Below are 25,566 nucleotides of genomic sequence, written 5' to 3'. Positions count from 1 at the left end.
ATTTTCGTGTGTATGTGTCCGTTCCTGTGCTGTGCAAAAAGAGGAGGAAGACAACTCATTATTGCCCATGTTTTGATTGTGAAAACAGCATTTGAGTCTCTTGAGCTTGAAATTGTATAAAATCACATTCAAATTTGCACACAGGAAGCGATAAGCTGAACCGGAATGCATGTTTGTCATCAAATCACTGGTTCTGGGAAATTTGGAACCGGTTCTCGATACCCATACCTATTCATTTGTAACCTATTTGTGAAATAGTTGACTGTTACTGTGCTTTATTTTTACATGAAGAACCTTTAGCAATTTTATAGCTAATCCCGTAAGCTTCTGGATTTAACAGGCCTCACCAAATCCAGTATAAATGCACCCAAACAGACAGGGAAAAGTAAGCTCTTTCACACTCTTCACCCCACCTGTTCGTTCATGACCTTTACAGCATTTTAGGGATGCTTCATCAAGCCCAGAGGGTAACTGCACCTAATGGCCTGATGTTAACCTCTGCAGCCCTTGGGAACCCTGGATCCACATGCTGCATTTGATGATAATCAGTGGAGCATGACCCCGCTGTTGCTTTGCCGTCCTTGCTGAGCTCACAAGGAATTTTTCAGGTTAAACTGTAGGCATTTGAATGCTGGTTTAAAAGCTCTGATCAAAGGTTCATATTGCCTTCATGTAGCTTAAACATTTGAGCATGCTGGGTTTGATTCCCAGGGATTGCGTGAATTGATAAAATGTATACTTTTGAGTACAATGTGTGTTGCATTGGATAGAGATGTCTGCCAAATGCATAAATGTCGATACCTTGTAACTAGAGGACTGATTTTGGTCAATTTTTTTTTACAGCTAACATTCATTAAATTTATGGTAATTAAAGGGGGGGTGAAATGCTGTTTCATGCATACTGAGCTTTTTACACTGTTAAAGACTTGGATTCCCATCCTAAACATAGACAAAGTTTCAAAAACTAATTTTGGACGTTTGATAGAATATTTTTGTGTCAAAAATACTCCTTCTGGTTTCTCACAAGTTTCGGAGAGTTTTTTTCGAGTACCAGTCAGCTTGACGTCGACAGAGCGGAAGGTCCTTATATGGGCCGTACGGGCTCTTCTCCTGGAAGGGTGTGCGTGTGTGTGACTAGAGGCGAAAGAGAAAATGCACGCCCATAAACACTGCTCGCAAGGTGCAGATCCACTCTTCCGTGCAACACTTCTGTCGCGCCGCGCTCCACTTTATTCCTATGGGTGACGTTGAGCAACTTTAACGTGCCCGCATAGCATTCCGGGAAGGCAGCGCTGCATTTGAACCGATTTGAACGCAGAAATGACGGGAAGCGTCACAACATCACACTTCAGTCGTGTTCACTCCTGTCACAGGACTTCACAAAATCAACAATGTTACCAAAGAAGTGTGTTATTGACGGAGCGGTCCCAGCGATAAAGGTTCACGGTCATCCTTTGGAAACAGGCGGTGAGTAAAACTGCCTCAGATGTCTATGTTGTTGACTATCGTCGCATAAGTAAACATCAGTAAACAACATGATCGTGTATAGTTAATTTTATCAATGGAGCATGCAATCTATGGTGTGTGTTTAAATACATACAAAAGCGTCAGCAGTCAAGCCGACCCCTTGTCCTCTTCCTTCCCACACACAAACTTTATCACACTATCTTTGTACACTCTCAGCGAGTGTCTATTTCTCTCAGTCACTTCCGGGTTCCGGTTCAACATCCGCTTCCGGGTCAACGTGCTCAGTGTCAGCGTGTAGCGTCAGCAGTCCCTCTCTCTCTCCCATGCTTCCGATTCCACAGGCGTTTTATCCTCTCCCCACGCCCATTACTGGAACAAGATACAGGTGTTATCAATCTGGGTCCAACCCACTCCCTTACCACTCGTCCCGTGGCTCTCTCTCCCGCTGCAGACCTCGCTGAACCACGCCCCCCTTGCCACAACCAAATCATGTGATCAAAAACCACGAGTAAACAAACGCAATTATTGACAAGCCACTAAATACAGTACATACCACAGAGACGGATGGTCCTGCTGTTGCTGCTTCTCCTGTTCAGTTTATTTCAGCCTCCGGATCTAATTCTGGATCATATATGTATTAGCTGAATCTGATTGATAGCCATGGTTTATTAGGGTAACGTTTTCTTCTCCACACTTGAGGATGTCACCGCTTTCAGAAGCTCTCATGCAGTAGCTGCGTGCGCTCGTCATTCTTTAGCTCCGCCCACACGATACGCCTCCAGCCGCTCGTTTTTTTCCGGAAAGATCTTGGTACAGCCTATATTTCTTTTATAAGTTTAATAAAACTAAAGACTTTTCGGAGATATGAAGGATGCAATACTACTCTATAGGTACTCAAGATTGACATGAGATTGACTGAAACTCAGTCCCCCCCCCCCCTTTAAATAAAATCTGACTTTTTGACGTTTGATTGTAGCTCTTACTTACAAGATCTTTTTCATAGATTATTGCATATTTTATTGCGCAGACCATTTTTTTATGATTTCTTGTACCCTAGTAAAGCAGGAAATATTCATTAATAGTCATAAAAGAGCAACACTCAGATTAAGTATCTGTTGATTGTGTGTACTAGGAATGAAGATGCTGACACGCACCTAGACTGATTTCTGATTTCTTGTGCGCACATTAAATGACATGAGAACATATATTTGAGTAAGACTGTGTCATATACACTCACCAGCTCCTTTATTATACCTGATCAACTGCTCATTAATGCAAATATCTAATCAGCCATTCAAACAGCAGCAACTCAGTGCATTAAGGCATGTAGACATGCATCTCAATCAGAAACGACTTTTACTGCTTCAGCAGATCTAATGGAACAATAGATCTGAAATTGCTGATGAGCTTCAAAATAGCTTTACATGTTCAAAGGGTGTGGGTGTGTAAAGACAGCAGCTGGTAAACAAATGGCTATTTCTTGTGTTTCTATGAGTGGCATCCTTCATACGTATCTGTCCAGGATGTAGAATAAAATCACAGCAGGTTGTATGCGGTGGTTCTCTATCTGTCCTCTGGGTGGGCTTGCTGTGGCAGGGATAACTGTAATGTTTTTTTTTCTGTGGCCACTGAAGGCTTCCAATTATCATTGTAAAGGACCCCACAGAAAGGGGTGTGGGAGGTCTTACTTTGTCTCATGGGCTCCACTCGGCTCCTGCTGTGGGACCATCAACACCCTCGTTCCCTTTCACTGTCCACACCACCAACTGGACATCAGCATCCTGCTGCCTGGGGAACTCACACTTTAAACTTCCCTCTCCCTCTTCTCTTGTTGCTCTGAGATCTTATCTGTTGTTTACACTGGAAGAAAGGGAGATTTTGCTTGATTTACGCTCATATAAAGAACACTGATGTGTCGTGACCTTTTTGACAAAAGAGAAAGACAGGCAATAATTGAATATCTGCCAGGAGAGGAGCCCAATAAAGCCAATCACAAATCACTCCAGTTTTACGAGCTTAGCATCCCAGTGAACCTCCATTGCATAAAAGAAGCCCTTATTTAAAGCTCCTGCATTCTTTTCCCCTACTTTGTTTCTGACTCCATGTTTATCTCTTTCTTGACAGCTGGGGGTAGCACGGTTCTGTCTATGTCTGTGTTTGTAGATGTGTTTAGTCTCATATTGAATGGGTGCTATTGATGGGCGGTACAACCTTATATCACGGTTTTAGTCATTTTATATCACTTTAAAGAGGACAGTTCACCCAAAAAAAGTTTAATTATTTACTCACCCTCATGTTGTTTCAAACTTGTATGACTTTCAATTGCAGAACACAAAAGAAGATATTTTGAAGAATGTTGGAATTTTGATGACCATTGAGATCAGTGGAATAGGCAGAGATGTATTTTTGGTCGGGCCTAGGCAAAAGTGAACGGGCACTTTCACACGGGAGGTGGGGTTGTGCAGTGGTGGGGGCATACATGTGTAAAATGATGGACAGACTCAATAATCAGGTAATTTCAGCGTTTTTTACTGGTAAAAAGCAGCGCTCATCACTGTCACTTTTCACCCAGCCGTCCAATCACAGTGGAGGAGGGGTGGGACAAATACAACACAGACCAAATGCCACATTCTGTGTACAACGCCAAAAGATGACAAGCAATAACATGGAAAAACATATTTAAAATAAGAGCCAGAGCAAATATTTTACAATACAATCAATACAGAAACAAACTACCTGTGAAATAAGATACTAACACTTCCACGGATAGTCTGTATCATAACAAGCAAAGTGCCTCAACTCGAAACAAAAAACACTGCGTTGCCAAAACGCTCTCAAGCCATACGTTTTCAGAAGAGTGCCTAGCATTTTCAGCAGAGTGCTTAGCAAAACCAAAACAGTGTTCTTCTGCATAAAGCATGCAGTTTATATATATAGTATTATATATTAGTTTTTTGTTTTTTTCAATGTGTTCGCCTCTGCTGATACTGGAAGGAATATTTGGAGCCCACCATCAGCGATACTTAAAATCTTTGATTCGTTCTGTCACTATGTATTAAAGAAACATCAAAGTATCTGACCTCCAAGGAGGCCGGGTTGACCACGCTTTCTTAAATGCCTAAATGCATGGAATTCCCATGGGGTTTAGGTGTGTCTTATACAAAGCTGTCTGTGTATGAAGAGATTGTGGAATTTCAGAGCAATGTCTTTCTTGTCTCTCTATCTTATGGTTTTGTCTTTTCTGTCTTTGTTCTTCTGTCTTGTCATCAGAGGGATATTACCATTGTAGACCTTTAATCTCATCGACTGAGACAAGGGATTTTTTCATCCCCGTAGATCTCTCTCACGCACACACACAAACATAGGCATGCAGACAATCTATCCTCTTTTACCTTCCAGGATGGAGATCTAATTGAACTTTTCTTTTTGTGAATCAAATACCTGCAGGCCGCAAATTTACTTAGCTAATGTATCTAACACCTCTTACCAACACCTATCAAGGCACCTATCTTCCCACCTCTAATTGTGTGTGCCTCATCAGATAGATCGTATCAATGTTTTATTCTCTAAAATCACCTCAAAGCGTTTTGGGGTAATGCAATTTGAAAAATATTGGTTATTGCTGTTACGCTTATCTTTTCTTTGAGATAATAGGAAAGATAATTAGCAAAGTATACAGGGAAAAGAAACACTGACAAAAATGGGTGGGATGGTGGGGTTGTGGGTAATAAAAACAATTGTTTTGAAAACATGGGAATAATGGACCCAAATATCAACAGTAAGCCCATTAGAGGGCCAAGCGCAGGTGTTTAATGTTGGGAATAGGACAGATAGGTGTAAAGGTTATTGACAGTCATAAAAGTCACAGAGGTTTTGATTGACAACTTGAAATGACAGTTTCCTCCTCTGAGAAACAGTGACCTTCAACCTTTCCCTTTTCCCCCTTCAAAATCTTTTCTGGAATTTTTGTCAGTTGTGACCATTGCCGCAATCTATGCAGCTGTTGCCCAGCATTGCACAGCTGTATGCAAACTTTACTCATTCATACCTCGTTCGCTTTATCTATCCATCCTAACTGCCTGGCGGGGCAGCCAAGACCGGAGGGCAGGAATGAGAGTGAAAAGGTGACTTGCACCAACACCTTGGAAAGTAAAATATGCCAAACAATATAGCACCTTCTTGTACTACCATTTCATTTGCTCTTTTTGTCTTATATGGTTCTTCATTTGTATCTTTTGTTAAATTCTGATGTCATTGCCTTTAGACTTTTTAAGCAAGTGACTGTCCACAGAGCAAGAAAGGCATGGTCAGATTACTGCACTTTAAAAAATATCCTGTTAAATAATTGTTTAAAAACATTTCGGCTATGGTTCCCAGAAATTATCTATAAATTATGGTGACAAATATTTCAGGTATTTTGGGATGGCATATTTACTTTACTTTACTTTATTTATAAAAAGGACCATGTACAATTTGTAACATAAATGTTTCCATTTCATGTATTGTACCGGATTTAGCTCAAAGCTAATTTTCACCCACAGTCCTTTAGCAGGTCAACATAAACAATAAAATAACATACACAATACATATATACACAAATACAAAAAAAAAAAAAAAACATTGTCAATACAAACAATTAAACGGCAACCATATCAATGTTTACAAAGCTGATTACATTCTAAAAAAGATTTCAACTGCATTTTTAAAATTCCAATAGATTACAACCCTTTTATACATTCTGGCAAAGCATTCCAGTCGTAGCTTTTCCAGCAAAAGACGATTGTCCAAAAGCAGAACGATGAAAAGGAACAGCACAATTTCTCATAGATGATCTAGTCGATGTTTTAGAAATATTAGGACGGAAACCAACAAAACCACTGGGTACCGAAGGAGCCAAACCATTTACAATTTTATAAACCATACACAAATTTTTAAAAAGCACATAATTATCAAAACTCTTTTTTAGAGACATTTTTTAAAGTTTGTATAGGGATTTTAAAGGCTTAACCACAGTTTCAACAGCTTGACCCCAGCATGTGAGACGATACGAAATATGAGAGAGAATTGTGGCATGCATAAAAGTGTTGTCTACATCAACAGAAAGACAGTGTCTAATTTGTCTGAAATTTGCTAAATTATATTTAATATTCCTCACCATTTTCCTTACATGTTTTTTAAAGCTAAGATTTGGATCCAATATTACACCAAGATTATTGAACTCATTGAATAATTCTGTCTTTTTACCATTTATACAAAATCCACTGGTGTTTGAACCTTTGTTTTTGAAAAAAACATTCCTTTTGTTTTACCAATATTAAAGGTCAAACATGAATTCTCCAGCCAATGTGTAATTCGTTCCATAGCAACATGTAGCTTTTCAGCTGCTAGCTCTGCGTTTTTTGCATGCGTAAAAATAACAGTGTCATCAGCATACATTTGCACCTGTATCCCATCACACATTTACATAAAGACTGAATAATAAGGGGCCTAACACTGATCCTTGGGGTACACCCATTATATAATTCAAATTACTAGACTTAACCCCTTTCATTTTTACACATTGTTCTCTGTTTGATAAATATGAGGATATCCATGCTAGGGCATCAGATGAAAAGTGGAAATTAGATCATTTCAAAAAGTAGAATTTCATGATTAACGGTATTTGTGGCTGGATAACTTATTACCGTATTTTGTCAACAAGTGATGTAAAGTTAAAATACCTACTAATGATATATCTTAAATATACGATATATTATATCTATAAGATAACATGTATACTGTATATACTATTTGATTTTTAAATCAGTTGCATCCTGTGTTGGAGTGCAGGCTGGTCACTTGCTATGAGATCAGATGTGCTAGTGGTCCATAACATCAGGTGTAGTTCTCGCCCAAAGCCATGCGCTTGTGGTTTAAAACAGTGGCTGTTTTTTGTGGCTTTATTGGGAGGATGGAGCAGCTGATGATTTACTCAATTGAGCATCTTCATTCAGCACCTGCTTGGTCTTATTATAAAAAAACATCCCACTGGCATTGGGTGTGTCCAGTCTCACAGTTAAACCCCCACCCGCAGCCCAACAAGTGTTAGGACAAGCCATGATTTGCGGCAGCCAACAAACACTATTCAGTGCCAATCAGCCTGACATCAGAGTAAGTAATAACAATCAGTGGCTGCCAGCTGCAAACCAACAACAGACATGTCTGGTCGCATTCATTCCTACTTGCCCACTCCCCTTATTATTTTCTCTTAAATGCCATTTAAACAGATTAGTAAGGGTTGCTGTTTATTGGATCACGATAAAGGCCACTGTTGATATTTTTCTCAAAGGAATTATCTGAGGTAAAGTGGTCAGTTCAGGTCATTGAAACTTGTTCAGATGTTGGCTTCTCATCTGACTCTCTTAATGGAAACAGACATAACATTCATACATCTTTCCTCAATAGTAACAAGATTGCTTTTGTTCTGTTTTTCTGGTCATTACTCTTCGTAAATGCCAGTGTTGCACATTTGAACATTAATGTCAGTAATTATATGTTTTTCCTGTAGTCCTTCCAGATGTTATTACAAACAACAGTGAGAAGAGCTTTAATATAAAGCAGGATGCATTGACTACAGTACCGCAGGTACCAGCTGGTTCACTTCCTGAATCCCATCAACCATATCTCCTTTTCCCATCGCTGTGAACTTCAAACCTGTTTACAAGAGGCTTTGATTCCTGACCTCTGACTTCTGACAGACTGACACATCTGGTCAGGTGTATATGAGCACTTAGAGCGATATGAATTGTGCTGTTCTCAGGCAAGATGTACAGATATATGACCGTACATGACCAGATAAAGTGATCAGAGTGGTACTAAAGCATTTCTAAAACAGCCACCTGTCAGTTGATAGTCTGCAGTGGGACACAGAAGAAAAAGAAGAAAAAAAGTAATATATGAAAGTATCACAGAATAGCTTTCATCTTTGCTTTTGTTCATCACCCTCAGGCCACACTCAATCTTATCTTGTCTTTTGTGTGTAGCACTGAGTTATGAATTTTCTCTTTTCCTTGTTTTTACATTTCCACTCTTTCTATCTCCTTGTGTAGTAGGATTAGTTAGGTATCCCGGGTGGAAAACATGCAGGAATTCAGTAATTTACAGCTATTTGTAATCCTTTCTTCACCTCTTTTATAAAAAATAAGCTTCTCTGACATATTTGCAAGGCCCAGGTTCTTCTGAATGAATGCTTTTTTTTACTTAAACATGTTTGCAAAGAAAAAAAAATAGAGAAGGTGAACTTCAGAACCTGCTTAGGTCTTATGCTGAACTCTTTTTTTCCCTTCCTTATCCTTTTATTTTCTCTTGCCGTCCTCCCTCACTCCTTTCTCTCATTTCTTCAGCACCCCGCCCCTCTCTATTCACAGCCTTGGGCGTCTTTTGCTCGCTGCCTTCAAAGGCGGACTGGCTTAATGGTGTGTAGGTAAGTCTGTTGTCAGCCATTCACCCTGCCCATGACTAAAAAGGAAAAAAGAAGTTGGTGTCCTAACAAAGGACATGTCCGACAGGGAGATATTTTAACCAGATCGTGGCCCCACTGCAGGAATCTGTGAAAGGGGTCATTGTTTTGAAGGAGACAGAGGGACACGGGGGAAGGGAGTTTTTTTTTTTTTTTTTTTTTTAACCTATCTTTCTCTTTTTGAAGAACTATTAAGGTTAATGAAAATTAGGCCTGCTAGTTTAGCATGTCCTGTCAGTTGCATCTTCCATCATCATTCCTGTGTGGGTTTACTACTTGGACTTGGATACTACTGAAGTGAGCTTAGTCTGAATTTTGGAGTAAAAAAATGTATAAAAAGATTAAAAAATAAATAAAATTGACAATATGTTTTGTTCTAAAAAAGTTTACAATACAGTTCCATTTGTTAACATTAATTAATGAACAATCAATGAAAAATACTTTTGAAGACTTAATCTCAGGTAATGTTAGTTTCAACAGTATTAAAATCAAGTTATATCTGTTAATATTTTTTAATGGACCTAGGCTATTTGAACCAACAACGAGCGGTTTTGTGACCTTATTATAAGGTTACCAAGTTTTACCAGTATTATTTTAGGTTAGGGTTAGTTTTTAGTTAGTATAATTAGCTGGAGTTATTATTAGCTGTATAAACAAATGCCATATACCAAAGTAAATATATGAGTGTCAGAGCCTGGAATTTCTCCTGTATATGTGAACATTAAGACCTTTCTCTTTTATTTTTATTTTTTTTGTATCTTGCTCTATACCACCCCCAACAGGCAAAGGAAAATATTACTAATTCATACATGCATAGACACACACAACGATTAATTTTTTTAAATGTGAAATTCACTGATGTCTGGTATCACTCCCTGTATTGTCTAAATCAATGTGAGCCAATTTTAGCTCTGTGACTCACAGAAGGTTCAAAGCTCTCTAGCACAGCTGAATCAGCCCAGAGTCAGACATGGCAAATGAAAACCGGGATGATGTGTGTGTGTGTGTGTTTCCCTATTATGCCAGCCCTATGTTTGCATTAACTAGGAGATGAGGAATTCAAGGTTTGCAGACACACACACACACACACACACACACACACACACACACACACACACACACACACACACACACACACACACACACACACACACACACACACACACACACACACACACACAAATTGGTTTTCATGGTTTCTGGAGAATCTAAAACTAACATTTTTTATACTGTATAAACTGTAAAATCGATCCCCTAACCCTAAACTTACCCATCACAGAAAAGTTTTTGCATTTTTACTTTTTCAAGTATGATTTATTTTATGGATATATTTTTTCGATATTGTCATCTTTGTGGAGAGAGAGAGCGAGAACGAGAGAGCTGATTCATTTACTCTCAGCAATGGCAGTTCAGGTGATCCTTACTGGCAATGCCAAAAAAAGATCCCACTATTGTGAGACATCCTTTTTACTATAAATAGCAGAGCTGGCAGTGTACATGCACTGAAAGAGAAGAACAGAGATACTTGCTCTGTTCCAAAACCTAGTGACCTGCCTATGGAGGCAGCATATTGTCATGCTTGTTTCAAAGTAAAATCTTAAATTAAAACGGTGCAGGTGCAAATGGAGTAGAAATACTGCCTTAAACCATTCCTGTTTTGGGACAGTATCTCATTTATTTTTCGTGAAAATTCCGAAATGCATTATGATGATCTTACTGAAAAAATAAATCCAAGGTGGTAAATATACTTTAAATAAGAATATTCATTAATTATTTGATTATACTGTTCAGTTTAGGGTTAGCAACATATATATATATATACCTAGCCTGGATGCCAGCCGAACTTAGCCCCGCCCACAACATTTTTAGGTCGGGCAGTTCGGTCTAGCCTCGCTCCATAGAGGAGTAATTATCTCCGAACAGAAACAGTTCGGACCAATGATATGATCAGGGCGGGCTTTAGACGATGACTGACAGATGATCAACAGTAACGTAATCATGCACGTCATCAAAGGGGCTTGGATTATATTTGTACTCTGTGTATCATTAAATTCTTTTATTTCTTTACAACACCAGCTAAGATCGTTTATTCCAGTGCGTGCAGACAGGGTTGCCAAGTTTTTACTCATGGGTCTATATATCACATAATTGTCGCTTCACCCCGCAGACATAGAAAACAACCCGCGGAAAAAAAAGTGGACTTGGCAACAGTGCAGTTGAGCTCTATTGACGTCGCTTCGTTGCTCTGATTGGTTGTAGGTCTATCCAATTGAGGTCTTTCCTGGTTCGGTTGAAACACGCCCCATAATCACAGCCCAATGGAGCAGTTTCAGACTCATATTCTGACTAGAATTGAGTATGACCACGTCAGGCTAATATATACCTGTAATATTTAAAAAGATAAAATTTCATCATTGTGATAAAAGTTCATCATTTTCCATAATGTAATGATTAAAATTTAACTTTCATATATTTAAGATTCATTGCACACCAACTGAAATATTTCAGGTCTTTTATTGTTTTAATACTGATGATTTTGGCATACAGCTCATGAAAACCCAAAATTCCTATCTAAAAAATTAGCATATCATGAAAAGGTTGTCTAAACGAGCTATTAACCTAATCATCTGAATCCACTGATTCACTCTAAACACCTGCAAAAGATTCCGGCTTTTAAAAACTCCCAGCCTGGTTCATTACTCAAAACCACAATCATGGGTAAGACTGCCGACCTGACCCTGTCCAGAAGGCCATCATTGACACCCTCAAGCAAGAGGGTAAGACACAGAAAGAAATTTCTGAACGAATAGGCTGTTTCCACAGTGCTGTATCAAGGCACCTCAGTGGGAAGTCTGTAGGAAGGAAAAAGTGTGGCAAAAAACGCTGCACAACGATAAGAGGTGACCGGACCCTGAGGAAGATTGTGAAGAATATATATATAGCATATCTATAGCATATATATATATATATATATATATATATATATATATATATATATATATATATATATATATATATATATATATATATATAAATGAATGAAGAAATGCATTATTTTATTTTATTCCAAAATCTATTTTATTTTCTGCTAGTTTGTGCTATGTATATATACTATGGTGTTTGCAGAGCTAAGTTGTACATTAGCGAGCAATTTTATACATTGTATGTGATTTCATTTTAAAAAATTGCATTGCATCTTTTGGTGGCCTAACAAGGATTTATTTTGTAATTTAGTAACCATTTCTAATCCCCCTTTCTGGAATTCTCTGCTGAATGGAGAAAGGAAAGGCTCCTCCTGTTTTAGTTGCTTGCTGCTTCCACTTCAAACAGCGTTATTAGCATCTCTGCACTTAGCTTTGGAAATTACAGCCCAGAGGTATGAGGCCTATGCCTCACCTTTCATCAGCATGATTGCATTTAAGTGGGTAATGTTCACACTGGCAGCAGTAGCACTGACTCTCTGATATGTGCTCTGGGTTACTCTCACTACAAGCACTAGAGTAAATACAAATAGTTCCATTGATTAAAGTAACTTTTTAAAACCAACCAAGATATATATCACAGTAATGAGAGACTATGTTGCCTTGAGTCTGTTGTGTCTTGGTCTGGCTGTAAAATTGTGTACATTTTAAGGCTTTTTAGGGGCAGGAAGGAAGGATGGGACAACTTCATGCATGCTAAATTTACAGTGTGAGGAGAAACCTCAGCTTGATCTTGATGTCATCATTCTGGCAGCAGCGTTAACGTGTGAGAAGGATCTATTCTGGGATTAGCTGGGAAGAATTCACTCTTTACTGACGGCTGAGTGCATGCTCTGCTACCTTTCCCACTGTTGATATATTACTGTTGGATCTGAGGAGTCATGTATCGGTGTTTGAACTTTTGTAAAAGCCCCCTGAGACCCTCACACACAAGCTCTGAGAGACCTGTTAAAGCAGTTTCCTGAGGTAGGCAGGTGCTGGGGCTTGCCAGAGTAGGGTGTAGAGCTTTCCAACCCTGCATGCCTTCATTGAGCATGCCCAGACTTCCGCGTATGATGTAATGTGCCTGTGGGCAGCTTTGTCAGTTTTAAATGTCCAAAACGACTCAGTTGATTACACAGTAATCTCTCTAATAATGGGCGCCATGTTTTATCATGTGCCTGCCTCTGTGTCTGGGTAACATCCACAACAACCTCAGTTAACGATAAAACTAATTAATTGAACAGTATGTGAAAATAACTTAATCTTAAATGGTTGAGATATAATGTTTTAAGTACTACTGCAGAAAAAGTAATCTTAAATGATTAGTTCGCTTTAAAGTGAAAATTACCCCATGATTTCCTCACCCTCAAGCCATCCTAGGTGTTTATGACTTTCTTCTGTCTGATGGACACAATCATAGAGTTATATTAATAAATATCCTGATGCGTCCATGCTTTATAACTCTGGGGATTTAGTAAAGGCCTTTTGAAGCAAATCAATGGGGTTTATGTAAGAAAAATATCCATATTTAAAATGTTATGAAGTAAAATATCTAGCTTTTGCCAGACCGGATTCAGTATTCAACTTACGCAGAAAGTTTAACACCTCTCGTAACACTCAATGCATAAAGCTAGAATAAAAGTTTTTTTTAAGAAGAGGGCTCTTTCTTTTGATTTATTGTGGGAGGTGCAGCGAGAGGTGCAGCGAGAGGTGCAGGGAGAGGTGCAGCGAGAGGGGCAGGGAGAGGTGCAGCGAGAGGGGCAGGGAGAGGGGCAGCGAGAGGTGCAGCGAGAGGAGCAGCGAGAGGTGCAGGGAGAGGGGCAGGGAGAGGTGCAGCGAGAGGTGCAGAGAGCGGTGCAGCGAGAGGTGCAGGGAGAGGGGCAGAGAGAGGTGCAGCGAGAGGGGCAGCGAGAGGAGCAGCGAGAGGTGCAGCGAGAGGTGCAGGGAGAGGGGCAGAGAGAGGTGCAGTGAGAGAGGCAGCGAGAGGTGCAGAGAGAGGGGCAGTGAGAGGTGCAGAGAGAGGTGAAGCGAGAGGGGCAGCGAGAAGTGCAGAGAGGTGCAGAGCGGTGCAGGGAGAGGTGCAGCAAGAGGTGCAGGGAGAGGTGCAGTGAGAGGTGAAGCGAGAGGGGCAGCGAGAAGTGCAGTGAGAGGGGCAGAGAGAGGTGCAGAGAGAGGGGCACCGAGAGGTGCAGCGAGAGGTGCAGAGAGAGGGGCAGCGAGAGGTGCAGCGAGAGGTGCATCGAGAGGTGCAGGGAGAGGTGAAGCGAGAGGGGCAGCGAGAGGTGCAGAGAGAGGGGCAGCGAGAGGTGAAGCGAGAGGTGCAGAGAGAGGGGCAGCGAGAGGTGCATCGAGAGGTGCAGGGAGAGGTGCAGGGAGAGGGGCAGGGAGAGGTGAAGCGAGAGGTGCAGAGAGAGGGGCAGCGAGAGGTGCATCGAGAGGTGCAGGGAGAGGTGCAGGGAGAGGGGCAGGGAGAGGTGCAGAGAGAGGGGCAGCGAGAGGTGCAGAGAGAGGGGAAGCGAGAGGTGCATCGAGAGGTGAAGCGAGAGGTGCAGAGAGAAGTGAAGCGAGAGGTGCAGCGAGAGGGGCAGGGAGAGGTGCAGAGAGAAGTGAAGCGAGAGGTGCAGCGAGAGGGGCAGCGAGAGGTGAAGCGAGAGGTGCAGAGAGAGGTGCAGAGAGAGGTGCAGAGAGAGGTGCAGAGAGAGGGGCAGCGAGAGGTGCAGAGAGAGGGGCAGCGAGAGGGGCAGCGAGAGGTGCAGCGAGAGGGGCAGCGAGAGGTGCAGGGAGAGGTGCAGCGAGAGGTGCAGGGAGAGGTGCAGCGAGAGGTGCAGCGAGAGGGGCAGCGAGAGGTGCAGAGAGAGGGGCAGCTAGAGGGGCAGCGAGAGGTGCAGAGAGAGGGGCAGCTAGAGGGGCAGCGAGAGGTGCAGAGAGAGGGGCAGCTAGAGGGGCAGCGAGAGGTGCAGCGAGAGGTGCAGAGAGAGGGGCAGCTAGAGGGGCAGCGAGAGGTGCAGAGAGAGGGGCAGCTAGAGGGGCAGCGAGAGGTGCAGAGAGAGGGGCAGCTAGAGGGGCAGCGAGAGGTGCAGAGAGAGGGGCAGCTAGAGGGGCAGCGAGAGGTGCAGAGAGAGGGGCAGCGAGAGGGGCAGAGAGAGGGGCAGCGAGAGGGGCAGCGCGAGGTGCATAATTAATGGAGATATATTTTTTGCTCCATATCGCCCAGTCCTACTTTGATTGACTGCATGTAACTTGTGAAGTGAAAAGAAGTGTTATTCTTTGACAGAATCATTTTGAGTCAAATTTCCAGTGTTTTGGTCAAATTAGTGTGTGCAGAGAAATATGTGTTCTATTTTGAAATGAAGAGTTAGTATATATTTAACAAAATGTGTTTTTGAGAAGAAAATTGTCCATTTGGCCAATTGTGCCAGTTGTGTTCATCAGACAGAAGAAAATTCATAAACACCTCTGGCTTGAGGGTGAGGAAAACATGGGGTAATTTTAATTTGAAAGTGAGCTAATCCTTTACGTTTGGCAAAAATAATATATTTTTTGTAAGTATAATTTTTTTTTGTAACAATTTTATTAGTATTAGTGATATATTTTAGATAAATCATTAATTTAGATATTTATCTAGGTGTTTTTGTGAACCTGAAAATAGCGTTTATACAATTATACAAAGATTCCTGAAAGCCTTGAACGACCTGTACTAGTTGATTTGCACGTAATATAAATTACCATAAAGCTTAAATATATGTTATTTAAAATGTAGGGTATTTGTTGTATTTTTGTGTTGCCTTTATGCTGATTTAGATAAAATTGTTTATTTTGTATTCTGTAATTTTGTATAAGAAAAAAAAAAATTAATATCATTTTATTGAATTTTTTTATTCTCTGATACATTTAATCATATATAATTTCCAGGTGTCAGGAAGCAATTAACAAGCATAGACAAGCAATTATGAGTAGGTTTCAGTATTTTCTGTGATGTCATTCTGCAGTTTGAAGCATGCTGTGTGCATTTAGATTTTTGTTGTTCTTGGATGACATCAGACATGTGTAGGTCAGGGTGTGTCAGTGGGGGGCCTGGGGTTTTAAGAGACCATTAAAACCAAATGTATATGCAGTTGATAGTAAAGGAACAGGAGGGTTTGTTTGGCCTGAGGTAAACTGTGAATACTGAGATTTAAACACAGCTGTGAGAATGGACACATATGACCAGCAGACCCTAATAAAGGGGTGTAGGAGCGCAGCCTGTTTTGTAGGGGGTCTGTTTGAAAACTGTGGAAACAAAGATAAAAGGTGAAGGATAAAATAAAGGAACTCAAAAGCTTATGCATGCCAGGATGTCTTCATGTTCATCCGGGTAACTGCAAAACTTGTAAACAAGACATTTCCTGACGGATGTTAGGACGACATTCTGCAGCTGGATTTGTGATGTTGAAATTTGCAGTTTAATATTTTATTGATGTGAATTTGGCCTTGAAGATGTTGATTAGATGTTTGTACACAAACAGTTAAAATGGACCAAACAAAGTTCCAGCATACACACACTTTCACAAGCACTGCACCTCATCTGCTTTCACATATAAACCTGGTTTGTGTGAATTCCTGACCTGTTGCAGTTTATAGTTGAGTTGTCAAGAGGATTGAGTGTTGTTCATAAAACATATATCTGAATCTAATCTGATTAGATAAACCCACTTCTGTGTTGTTTAAAATACCCGTTAAATCTGATAAAATCTGGTAAAGATTTAAAGATTAAAAGGGTTTTTTGCACTCCCTTAAATCACTCAATTAAATGTTATACATATGTTGCATACATATGTTGTATACATAATACATATCTTGAAGATGTATCTTCTTGAATATTAAAGGTAAGGGGAAAACATCGAACATGAAAGCTTAACAGGAACAAAATGCAAATAATGTGCATTTTAAGCATTTGAACATCAGATTTCAGGTACCACTGTTTTTTGTTTGCTCTATTCTCTGGGCAGTGCCATCTGTCAGTGGAGCTCATCAGTCACGGGAGAGCAGGATAAACGTCCCACTTACATCCTTTCCCTTTTTCTACAGTGTTTTTGGGTCTTGTTTTCTGTTCTGTCATGCTCTGATATGGGTGGATTGATGGATGACAGCAGACGATGGAGGGAATGTGAACAAATATCTTGCGTGAGGGGAAACGGAAGGTTAACCTCTCTTGGAGAGTCTGTGTGTGGCCTCTGTGTAGGTGTGTGTGCTTTTCAAGTGTAAATGCATGCATATGCCGGTAAAGCTTAAAGGGATAGTTCACCCAAAAATGACAATTTGATGTTTATCTGCTTACCCCTGGGGCATCCAAGATGTAGGTGTGTTTTTTTTTTCTTCAGTAATGAAGAAAAAAACTAAATGATGAGTCTTCACAAACGAAGATTTTTAACAAGTAATCAAAAGGCATTCTATGCTTTGCTTATAAGAGATAAGGATGCACGCACAATCACAAAACAACATGTGCAAACCAACATAGCATGTACTCTGGAGGAAAACAGTAAGGAGAAAGGCAAGGCCACCATTGGTTTCTTGTTAAACAAGTGTAAATTGATACTGTCCTTTTGCCTGCTGTGTGTGTGTGTGTGTGTGTGTGTGTGTGTGTGTGTGTGTGTGTGTGTGTGTGTGTGTGTGTGTGTGTGTGTGTGTGTGTGTGTGTGTGTGTGTGTGTGTGTGTGTGTGTGTGTGGAAATGTGTGCTCAAAGATTTCTCCTAAAGTTGCACTTTTTGTCCTGCTTCAAATAGCTTGATTCATTTCCACTGAACAAGCTGCAGATGAATGCCAAGGTGTGCTATTGACAGGGGCTTGTTGGTCCATGTAGTGGAGGTTTGCTTAACTTACCTAAATGCACATATATGGCTTATGTTGTTTCCAACAGGTGGGTTAAACAACCTGAAAAGAGGGCGACAAAGGTGGCTTATTTCCGCAGGGACAGAGAGAGGGGTGTTGGATTATCCTTCTCTCCATTCTGTGTTGCCACCTGCTGTCCCCTTTAATCTGCCAGGTAGTGTAGAATAATTATATGGCACTTAACTGTGTGCGACTTAAAGTCCCAAAAATCTGCACATGCTGCTTTTGTGTCATTTAAACAGTCTGTACCAGACTTTGAGGCTATGATTCTGCAGTTCGAGGAGTTTTTAGATTTGTAAAACGTTAACAAATTGTTGTTCTTAAACTAATTGTTGTAATTTTTGGGCTTTTCTGTGGCATTTTCTGACATTTTCTGTATTTCATTCTTTGGTTTCCAAGATTTGTTTGTGTGTCTGCCTTTTTCAACATTCAGACCAAGATCACAAGGGCTTTATTTAGTGAGGATTTGCCTTGTGTGATATATTATTTTTCTCACTCTGTCAGTCTCTACTTGGATCTGAATCCCTCTGTGTAGATTTTCTGGCCTGTTTCTGTCAGAGCAATTAGTGGTAAACAAGAGATCAGTAGAAGAGAGCCAAGGCCTGTCTATGGCAGCCCCAGCTTTCTAACCTACTTTTTACTAGTTCCCTTTTCCCCATTTTTTTTTTTTTTTTTTAAATCTGTACTGATTCTCTTTCCCTTGCTTTCACTCTCTTTATAGCCCTCTTTATTAAACCTCTCTGTCACACAAAAATGCAGTCACAAGTTGGAAAATTTACAGGCTTTGTAGAGTCATGTGACATTCTGAGTGGAGACAGGTTCCACAGGGGGTCTTATATCAGCTACACTCACACAGACAGACGCTGTACACACATATTCCTTGTGACTGGTAAATAAAGTCTTGGTAATCAGTTTAAGACCTTTGAGGTTTTTTTCTAGATGGTTGTCCAAACACCCCTGACCTTTTGGCCAAGTGCCCACTGTCCAAAGCCTTATGGGGCCCTCATCCCCTCTTGTCTGCACCTTTTCATCCTTTAATCAAAGTGAAATGCTATCCAATGACATTTGAACTCCAGCAGGGGCATGCCGCTTAAAGGACCCTTATATGTATGTGCAGCTTTCATTGATCACATTATTCATGTCTGCTTAATGAAGGGGATTGGATTTCCACAGACCTTGTCCTACACGTTAAGAAAGGACATGTTGTTAGAGCCTGACATTTGTGTTTATGTGTGCATTTAATGTTTTTCAATTGTGGCAGAGCAAAAAGCATAATCCCAAAATATTTATATTTACACAGCATTACATTAATATTACTATCCTGTGTACTGGCTGCTGGTCTGTAGTTATCGCTATAACTACAAACCAGCAGACAGTACACGGGATATTAATATTAATGTAATGCTGTCTAAATGTAAATGTTTTGTGAACTTCATTCACAAACTAATTTTCCCAACCCTAAACATTTGAACAGTATGTGTGTTCAAAAACTGCATGTATGATTGGGGGTTTCGGAGAAGAAAAAAACAGCATTGAAAAGAGATAAATGATTGGGAAGGGTGGGACAAGCACTTTTTGGAATGTGATCTCAGCATGGGATGACGGGACAATAGAGCTCATATGTATCTTTGTGTGTTTGTGTGTGTGCGAGCACTCTATAGGGGTTAGGTTTAGTGGTTGGGATGTATAGGGTAACTAATCGTCTTGTCAGTATGAATGCAATGGCCTCTAGTCCTCCTTTTTTTTGTGAAGTAGATGGTTTGGTATGCTGGACCAGAGGCTAAAATCCAGAGAGGGTTTTGTTTTTTGTTCCTATGTGGGATCACATACTGTACCACTTTCGGCTGTCCAGGTGATCTTTACTAGCCTGCAGGGACACAAGCAGATCAATCTTTGAGTAACAGTCACTTTCACAAACTACGCTACAACTTGTTGCAGTTTCATACATGCACGCACGCACTCGCGGGCACACACACACACACACACACACACACACACACACACACACACACACACACACACACCCCCACACACATACACACACTAAAAAGTAATAGGTGCTCATATTCATATAATTAGCAAATGTAAAAAATGTTGATGCTCTCAATGATATTAATTCACTTTAACTTGTCAGCCATTGATGGTGTGCCGTTTCATTGGTATTTTATTGACATATGACTCTGACAGTAGTACATGCTTTAATCTTGTCCCTTTGTCTGTGTTTGTGTGTAGGGGTCAGATCTGCAGGAGCCATGTGCGGGCCGGGACTGCAGAGGAGCATGCCCGTGTTTTCCCTTAAAGGGTAGCAGGGTGAGTGGTGAAAAACTCTGTTTGCTAATGTTGAGAATGTTCACAGCAATCTCCTGACCACATTCAATACCTCATACATTACTGTTAACTGCAAATTTACCTTCAGTGCTGCAAACACGTGCACATGCAGTTTCACTCATGCACACACAAACAGATCTCTCACATGTTAGGAAGCCACACTAATGAACATTAACTGAGAAATTAATCTTTTAGAACTCTGGTCCTCGAGGTTCACTGTCCTTTTCCCTTTAGCTCTAAAGGCTGCAACAAACAGAGAAAAAAGTTCTCACAACCCTGGTTTGGGAGTTCTCGCAGCTTGTTCTCGACACATCGCCTGAGCAGAACTTTTTTTCTTGCGTGTCTGAGAACTATTGTTTGATTGGTCAGACATTTAAAGTGGGCGTGGTTAATGCAGAGAAAAGTAGATGATCGGCGCCTGCATTTCTCATGAAGTATGGAATGTACTGGCCAGAACGAACTTTGTTCGTGTTTTGCCACCTCAAGAAAATGAACAAATTTCTTTGTTCTTGTAGAGTATGTTATGCTTCCAAGCTTTATCTTGATCAAACTCGCCTGCCTATAACTTTCCAGTAATCCTTGATTAGCTTGTTTAGGTGTGTTTGATTAGGGTTGGCGCAAAGCTCTGCAGGAAAGTGGACCTTGAGGGATAGAGTTGAGAACCTGCGTCGAATGCTGCCTTCATGTGCTAATGGATGATCACAAATATGAGTTTGCTAGGTAAAATTTGCACATGAATGCCCTCTGATGTTGGGTTTACCACTGGAAAGTTCAGAAAAAATTTTGATACCCAAAATACAGAGATGTACGTGCCATAAACTTTAAACATGCTGGTGAGGAGATTTACTGCTGTGACAGGTATTTTTAACAGCTTGTCTTGTCATTAATGTAGTGCATATTTACACACATTATTTTTAAGCATATTGCATGTTTTATACACAGCGAATCGGCAGTTGCAGAATGGATAGCATCATAAATGTTTTATGGTTGTCAGTGCATGTGACATCACATATAATTTTGGTTTTAATATGATTTTCCCAATAAATAGGCAAGAATAAACCTGGTGTCCTCCATGATTCCAGTTCATTCTGACAACAAAGCACTTGAATGCAACAAGCTCATAATCACGACTTCTGAAGTGAGAATTATGAAATATCCGATAGCACGTGAAGGCAGCATTAGACATTCATATCTTTATCTTTCTTTCTTTTTTATCACGATTTGCAAACATTATTCTATTTGATTATTTTTGCTATCTCATTAACACAATAGATATAAACCAGAGTTCAGGAGCAAACATAAAGCCAGTCACACAGTAAAGAGTTCTTTGTCCAAACCAAACTGATTACAGACTGCCTCAAGGTATGTTTACATGACAACGATGTACTAAAAATGGATTTTCCTTTAAATTTTCCTTTAAACGTTTTCCTTTAAATTTTTCGCATACAGACGACACCATTGTCAAAACAATCCCCTTTCACACTGATCCGCGGAAATGTGTTTTACATGCCAGACCAGTAGTTGCCGATGTCATTTTGTAAAGAATCACTACGAAACCTATAGACTGGACACGTAATAAGCATGCACATGACGTCACCATTTTCACACATTCAAGACCAGTGTTGGGGGTAACGCATTACAAGTGATTTAAATTACGTAATCAGATTAGTTTTTTAAGTAACTAGTTAAGCAATGCATTAATCTTTTTATTTACAACAAAATATCTGATTTACTTTTTCAAACAAGTAACGCAAGATGCTTTGTTTTTCCATTTGTTAACTGTCAGCTCTTCTGTTGGCCTTGAAATCTAGACGCACCCTAGCGGCAGCAAATCTAATCTGCCTGCGAGTGTCGTCTAGCAACTCTCAATACACGTCTGAGCTGTTTTCCCCTAACTCTTGCTGGACCAATCACATCGTGTATAGAGTCGGTGGGCAGGGCCATAATGACGACTGCCCAGTTGCGTTTGCGTTCTTCTAGTAAACACAGAAACTGGCGAACGGCGGTCTTTCGAATCAGCTTTGACCGCGACTCTGGAAGACTTGGAGTTAAGCTTTTCTATGAGAAAGGAACAAAGAACGGCACTGAAGTCATTCTTAAAAAGGGAAGATGTGTTCTGAGTTTAGCCGACCGGATACGGCGAATGTTTAATCTATCAACAAGCTCTGTTTCACCTTTGTTACTCTGATTGGTGGTAGCGCTATCCTATCGCGTGCAGAGGGAGTTTGAAAGACAACCGTTTATCCCGCTCCTCAGATTGAGCCCTGTCTATAGTGAGTTTCCAGACCAAACATCTTGATGTGGGTCTGGCTTGTCAGGCTACTCTTCTGTCCCATTTTAAGATACATTTTTGTGTGAGAAAGTCCAGAGGCGTCTGGAAACCTGTACATTCATTTCTACTGCCTCTGTAACAGCCGTCTTCCTCATGCACATACTATGCACTTATTGTAGTAATTGCAATAACTGAGTAATAACCTTAACTTGTAATTACATTTAATTACCCAGTACTTTCTTAGGTAAGTACATGTAAGTGCATGTACTGTAAAATAAAGTGCAACCAAATAACTTTAGATAAACATGACATTTGTGTTTAATTTAAACAAAATGCATTGTATTGCTGAAGTAAGGATGTTGAACTTTCTTCTCCTGCATCCTATTGCTATTGTTGTTCAATCCAGAATGGACAGCTGAAAGTTTTTTTTTTAAAACTGCGCCCTCTAGTGTACAGGTGTGAATTTACATTTGTTTTCAGCCTGATGCGTATTCATTTCACTTTTGCTGAGAAAGGGCCTTTACATTTGTCAAAAATAAAACTTTTTTGTTGTTATTAAAAAAAGCAAGCCCAGCCAAGGTGAGAAAAAGTAACTTAAAAGTAATGTAACATTTTCCATAAAAAGTAATATAATTTGTTTATGTATTTATTTATAGAGCAACATTTAATAAAGTAATTACATTTAAAAGTAATGTAATGCATTAAAAGTATCTTTCCCCAACACTGTTCAAGACAATAACGATTTCCTTTTCAAAAGTTAGCATTTTCAGGCCCTCAAAATCCTGTTGTCGTATATAAATGGCCAAAATGCATGTCATGTAAAGAGCCCCTCAGATGCCTTGTTCACACATAATGCTGAAAGTCAAGAAGGTAATGTACCGTTGCTAACAACAACTGATCACAAATAACATGCATTGCTGTTAGAAATAAAACTGTAATGCATTTTGACAAGAAACAAGTTCAAGGTTAAACTTTTCTTAACTTAATTGCATTGCTGGACACATCCACATTACATCACTCATTAAATTAATGACTTCTGCTCACTTTATTACTGTGTTAGTAGTAGTTTAACTGCTCCTTTTATACTCACAGCTTGTCACTCTCAGTTGTTGTTGAAGAAAGTCACTTGGCATTGTGCTAACGCCTACATCATTGCTATAGCAACCAATGCTTAAAACAGATATTACACTAACTGAACAAACACAGCGTGTCTTTAGTGTCTGCAAAATAACTTTGTTTATAGTAGGGTCTAAAAATTACACTTGGATAAACAAATCCTACTTGAATGCATTGTTATGTTCACTATTTATGTAAAAAAGAAGAAGAAAAAATACTTAATTTAGAATCTAGATTAATTATTCCCACCTCAGAGACATGTTGGCAAAAAGTTACAGTGCAAGAGAGGTTATTTGGCAAAGTACAAGTCTAATGCTAGAATCAATTGCACAATCAAGAGAAATATTTATACCCTGTAGATATATGGGCACTTAAGGTTGCCAATCACAGAGATGTGAGGAAGTGTGCAGGAGGGGGAGAGATGGGTGTGTGCCAAGAAGACTTTTATTATCCAAGCCACTGTTGAGTTCTGCTCAATCACACACGGTCACAGTCAGTGTGCAATACTAATAGCAGATTTTATTGATATGTTTACCAAAAGGTCTTTCAAAAGCATACATTAGGATATACATTTCCACATAATAATAGAATGTCCACTTGCTGAATGGAAACATTTCTAGAAAGACAATGATATTTCTTTAAAATAATGCTGAGAAAATACACTATTCAAAAGTTTGGGGTCAGTACGATTTTGGTAAAAGCGACTTCAAGGAACATTTAAACAATCACCCTAAACTTCCTTATGTATTGGTGTATTTTGATGTTTTGATACACATGACTTGTTATCATAGAAAAACTGATATATCAAATATCAGTTTACCATGAATCGTCAGGCACATGTGATGATGGTCAAACCACAGCACACTAACACCAACAAACCAAAAACACTAACTGGTTGATTATGTTCTTTATATAAAAACCACAGTCTGCTAAGATGACAAATAAAAGCAAAGCAATATTAGTTTGTGTGAAAATCTTAAAGTGGTCCTATTATGCACTTTCATCATGACATGATTTTATTTTTTGGGTGTACTAGAATATGCTTTCATGCTTGACTGTTCAAAAACACATCATTTTTCACATATTTTACATTATAGCACCTCTCACTCTAGTCTTGCTTGAATTCGCCGTCTAGTTCCTCTTTCGATGAAGCACATCCTTCCGAAATACAAAATTTGCTGTGATTGGCACTGCTAGCGATTGTTCAGGAAATGTCACCGCTCTTACCTTAACAGCGAACTCAGATGTAAATATTAAGGACAACATCAATTTCAAACCAATTTAAATCTGATTCAGACTTTAGAATATTAATAAACAAGAGGATTGTTCAGAGCGTATTTAGTATGTTTTTTTTGTTGTTGTAATTTTCTTATACATTTTAGATACACTCACCTAAAGGATTATTAAGAACACCTGTTCAACTTCTCATTAATGCAATTATCCAATCAACCAATCACATGACAGTTGCTTCAATGCATTTAGGGGTGTGGTCCTGGTCAAAACAGTCTCCTGAACTCCAAACTGAATGTCAGAATGGGAAAGAAAGGTGATTTAAGCAATTTTGTGGCATGGTTGTTGGTGCCAGACGGGCCGGTCTGAGTATTTCACAATCTGCTCAGTTACTGGGATTTTTACGCACAACCATTTCTAGGGTTTACAAAGAATGATGTGAAAAGGGAAAAACATCCAGTATGCGGCAGTCCTGTAGGCGAAAATGCCTTGTTGATGCTAGAGGTCAGAGGAGAATGGGCCGACTGATTCAAGCTGATATTAAAGCAACTTTGACTGAAATAACCACTCGGTTATTTCTCGGTTACCACGAGGTATGCTGCAAAGCATTTGAGAAGCCACAACACGCACAACCTTGAGGCGGATGGGCTACAAAAGCAGAAGACCCCACCGGGTACCACTCATCTCCACTTCAAATAGGAAAAAGAGGCTACAATTGTCACAACCTCACCAAAATTGGACCGTTAAAGACTGGAAAAATGTTACCTGGTCTAATTCTCGATTTCTGTTGAGACATTCAGATGGTAGAATTTGGCGTAAACAG

The 25,566-nt window shown here is 39.9% G+C and overlaps 1 protein-coding gene across 3 annotated transcripts in view; it reads left to right on the top strand.

The window, feature by feature from the left end:
• Positions 1-25,566, top strand: part of col4a6 (collagen, type IV, alpha 6) — a 110,350-nt gene that overhangs the window by 30,994 nt on the left and 53,790 nt on the right. For all 3 annotated transcript variants that reach the window (XM_067437368.1, XM_067437367.1, XM_067437366.1), the window contains exon 4: positions 20,030-20,107. In XM_067437368.1, the coding sequence (XP_067293469.1) occupies positions 20,030-20,107 (78 nt within the window). The remainder of the gene's footprint in view (positions 1-20,029; positions 20,108-25,566) is intronic.

Source organism: Pseudorasbora parva, chromosome 1 (genome assembly GCF_024679245.1).
Source record: "Pseudorasbora parva isolate DD20220531a chromosome 1, ASM2467924v1, whole genome shotgun sequence".
NCBI classification, from domain to species: domain Eukaryota; kingdom Metazoa; phylum Chordata; class Actinopteri; order Cypriniformes; family Gobionidae; genus Pseudorasbora; species Pseudorasbora parva.
This window is presented reverse-complemented; position numbering and strand designations above follow the sequence as displayed.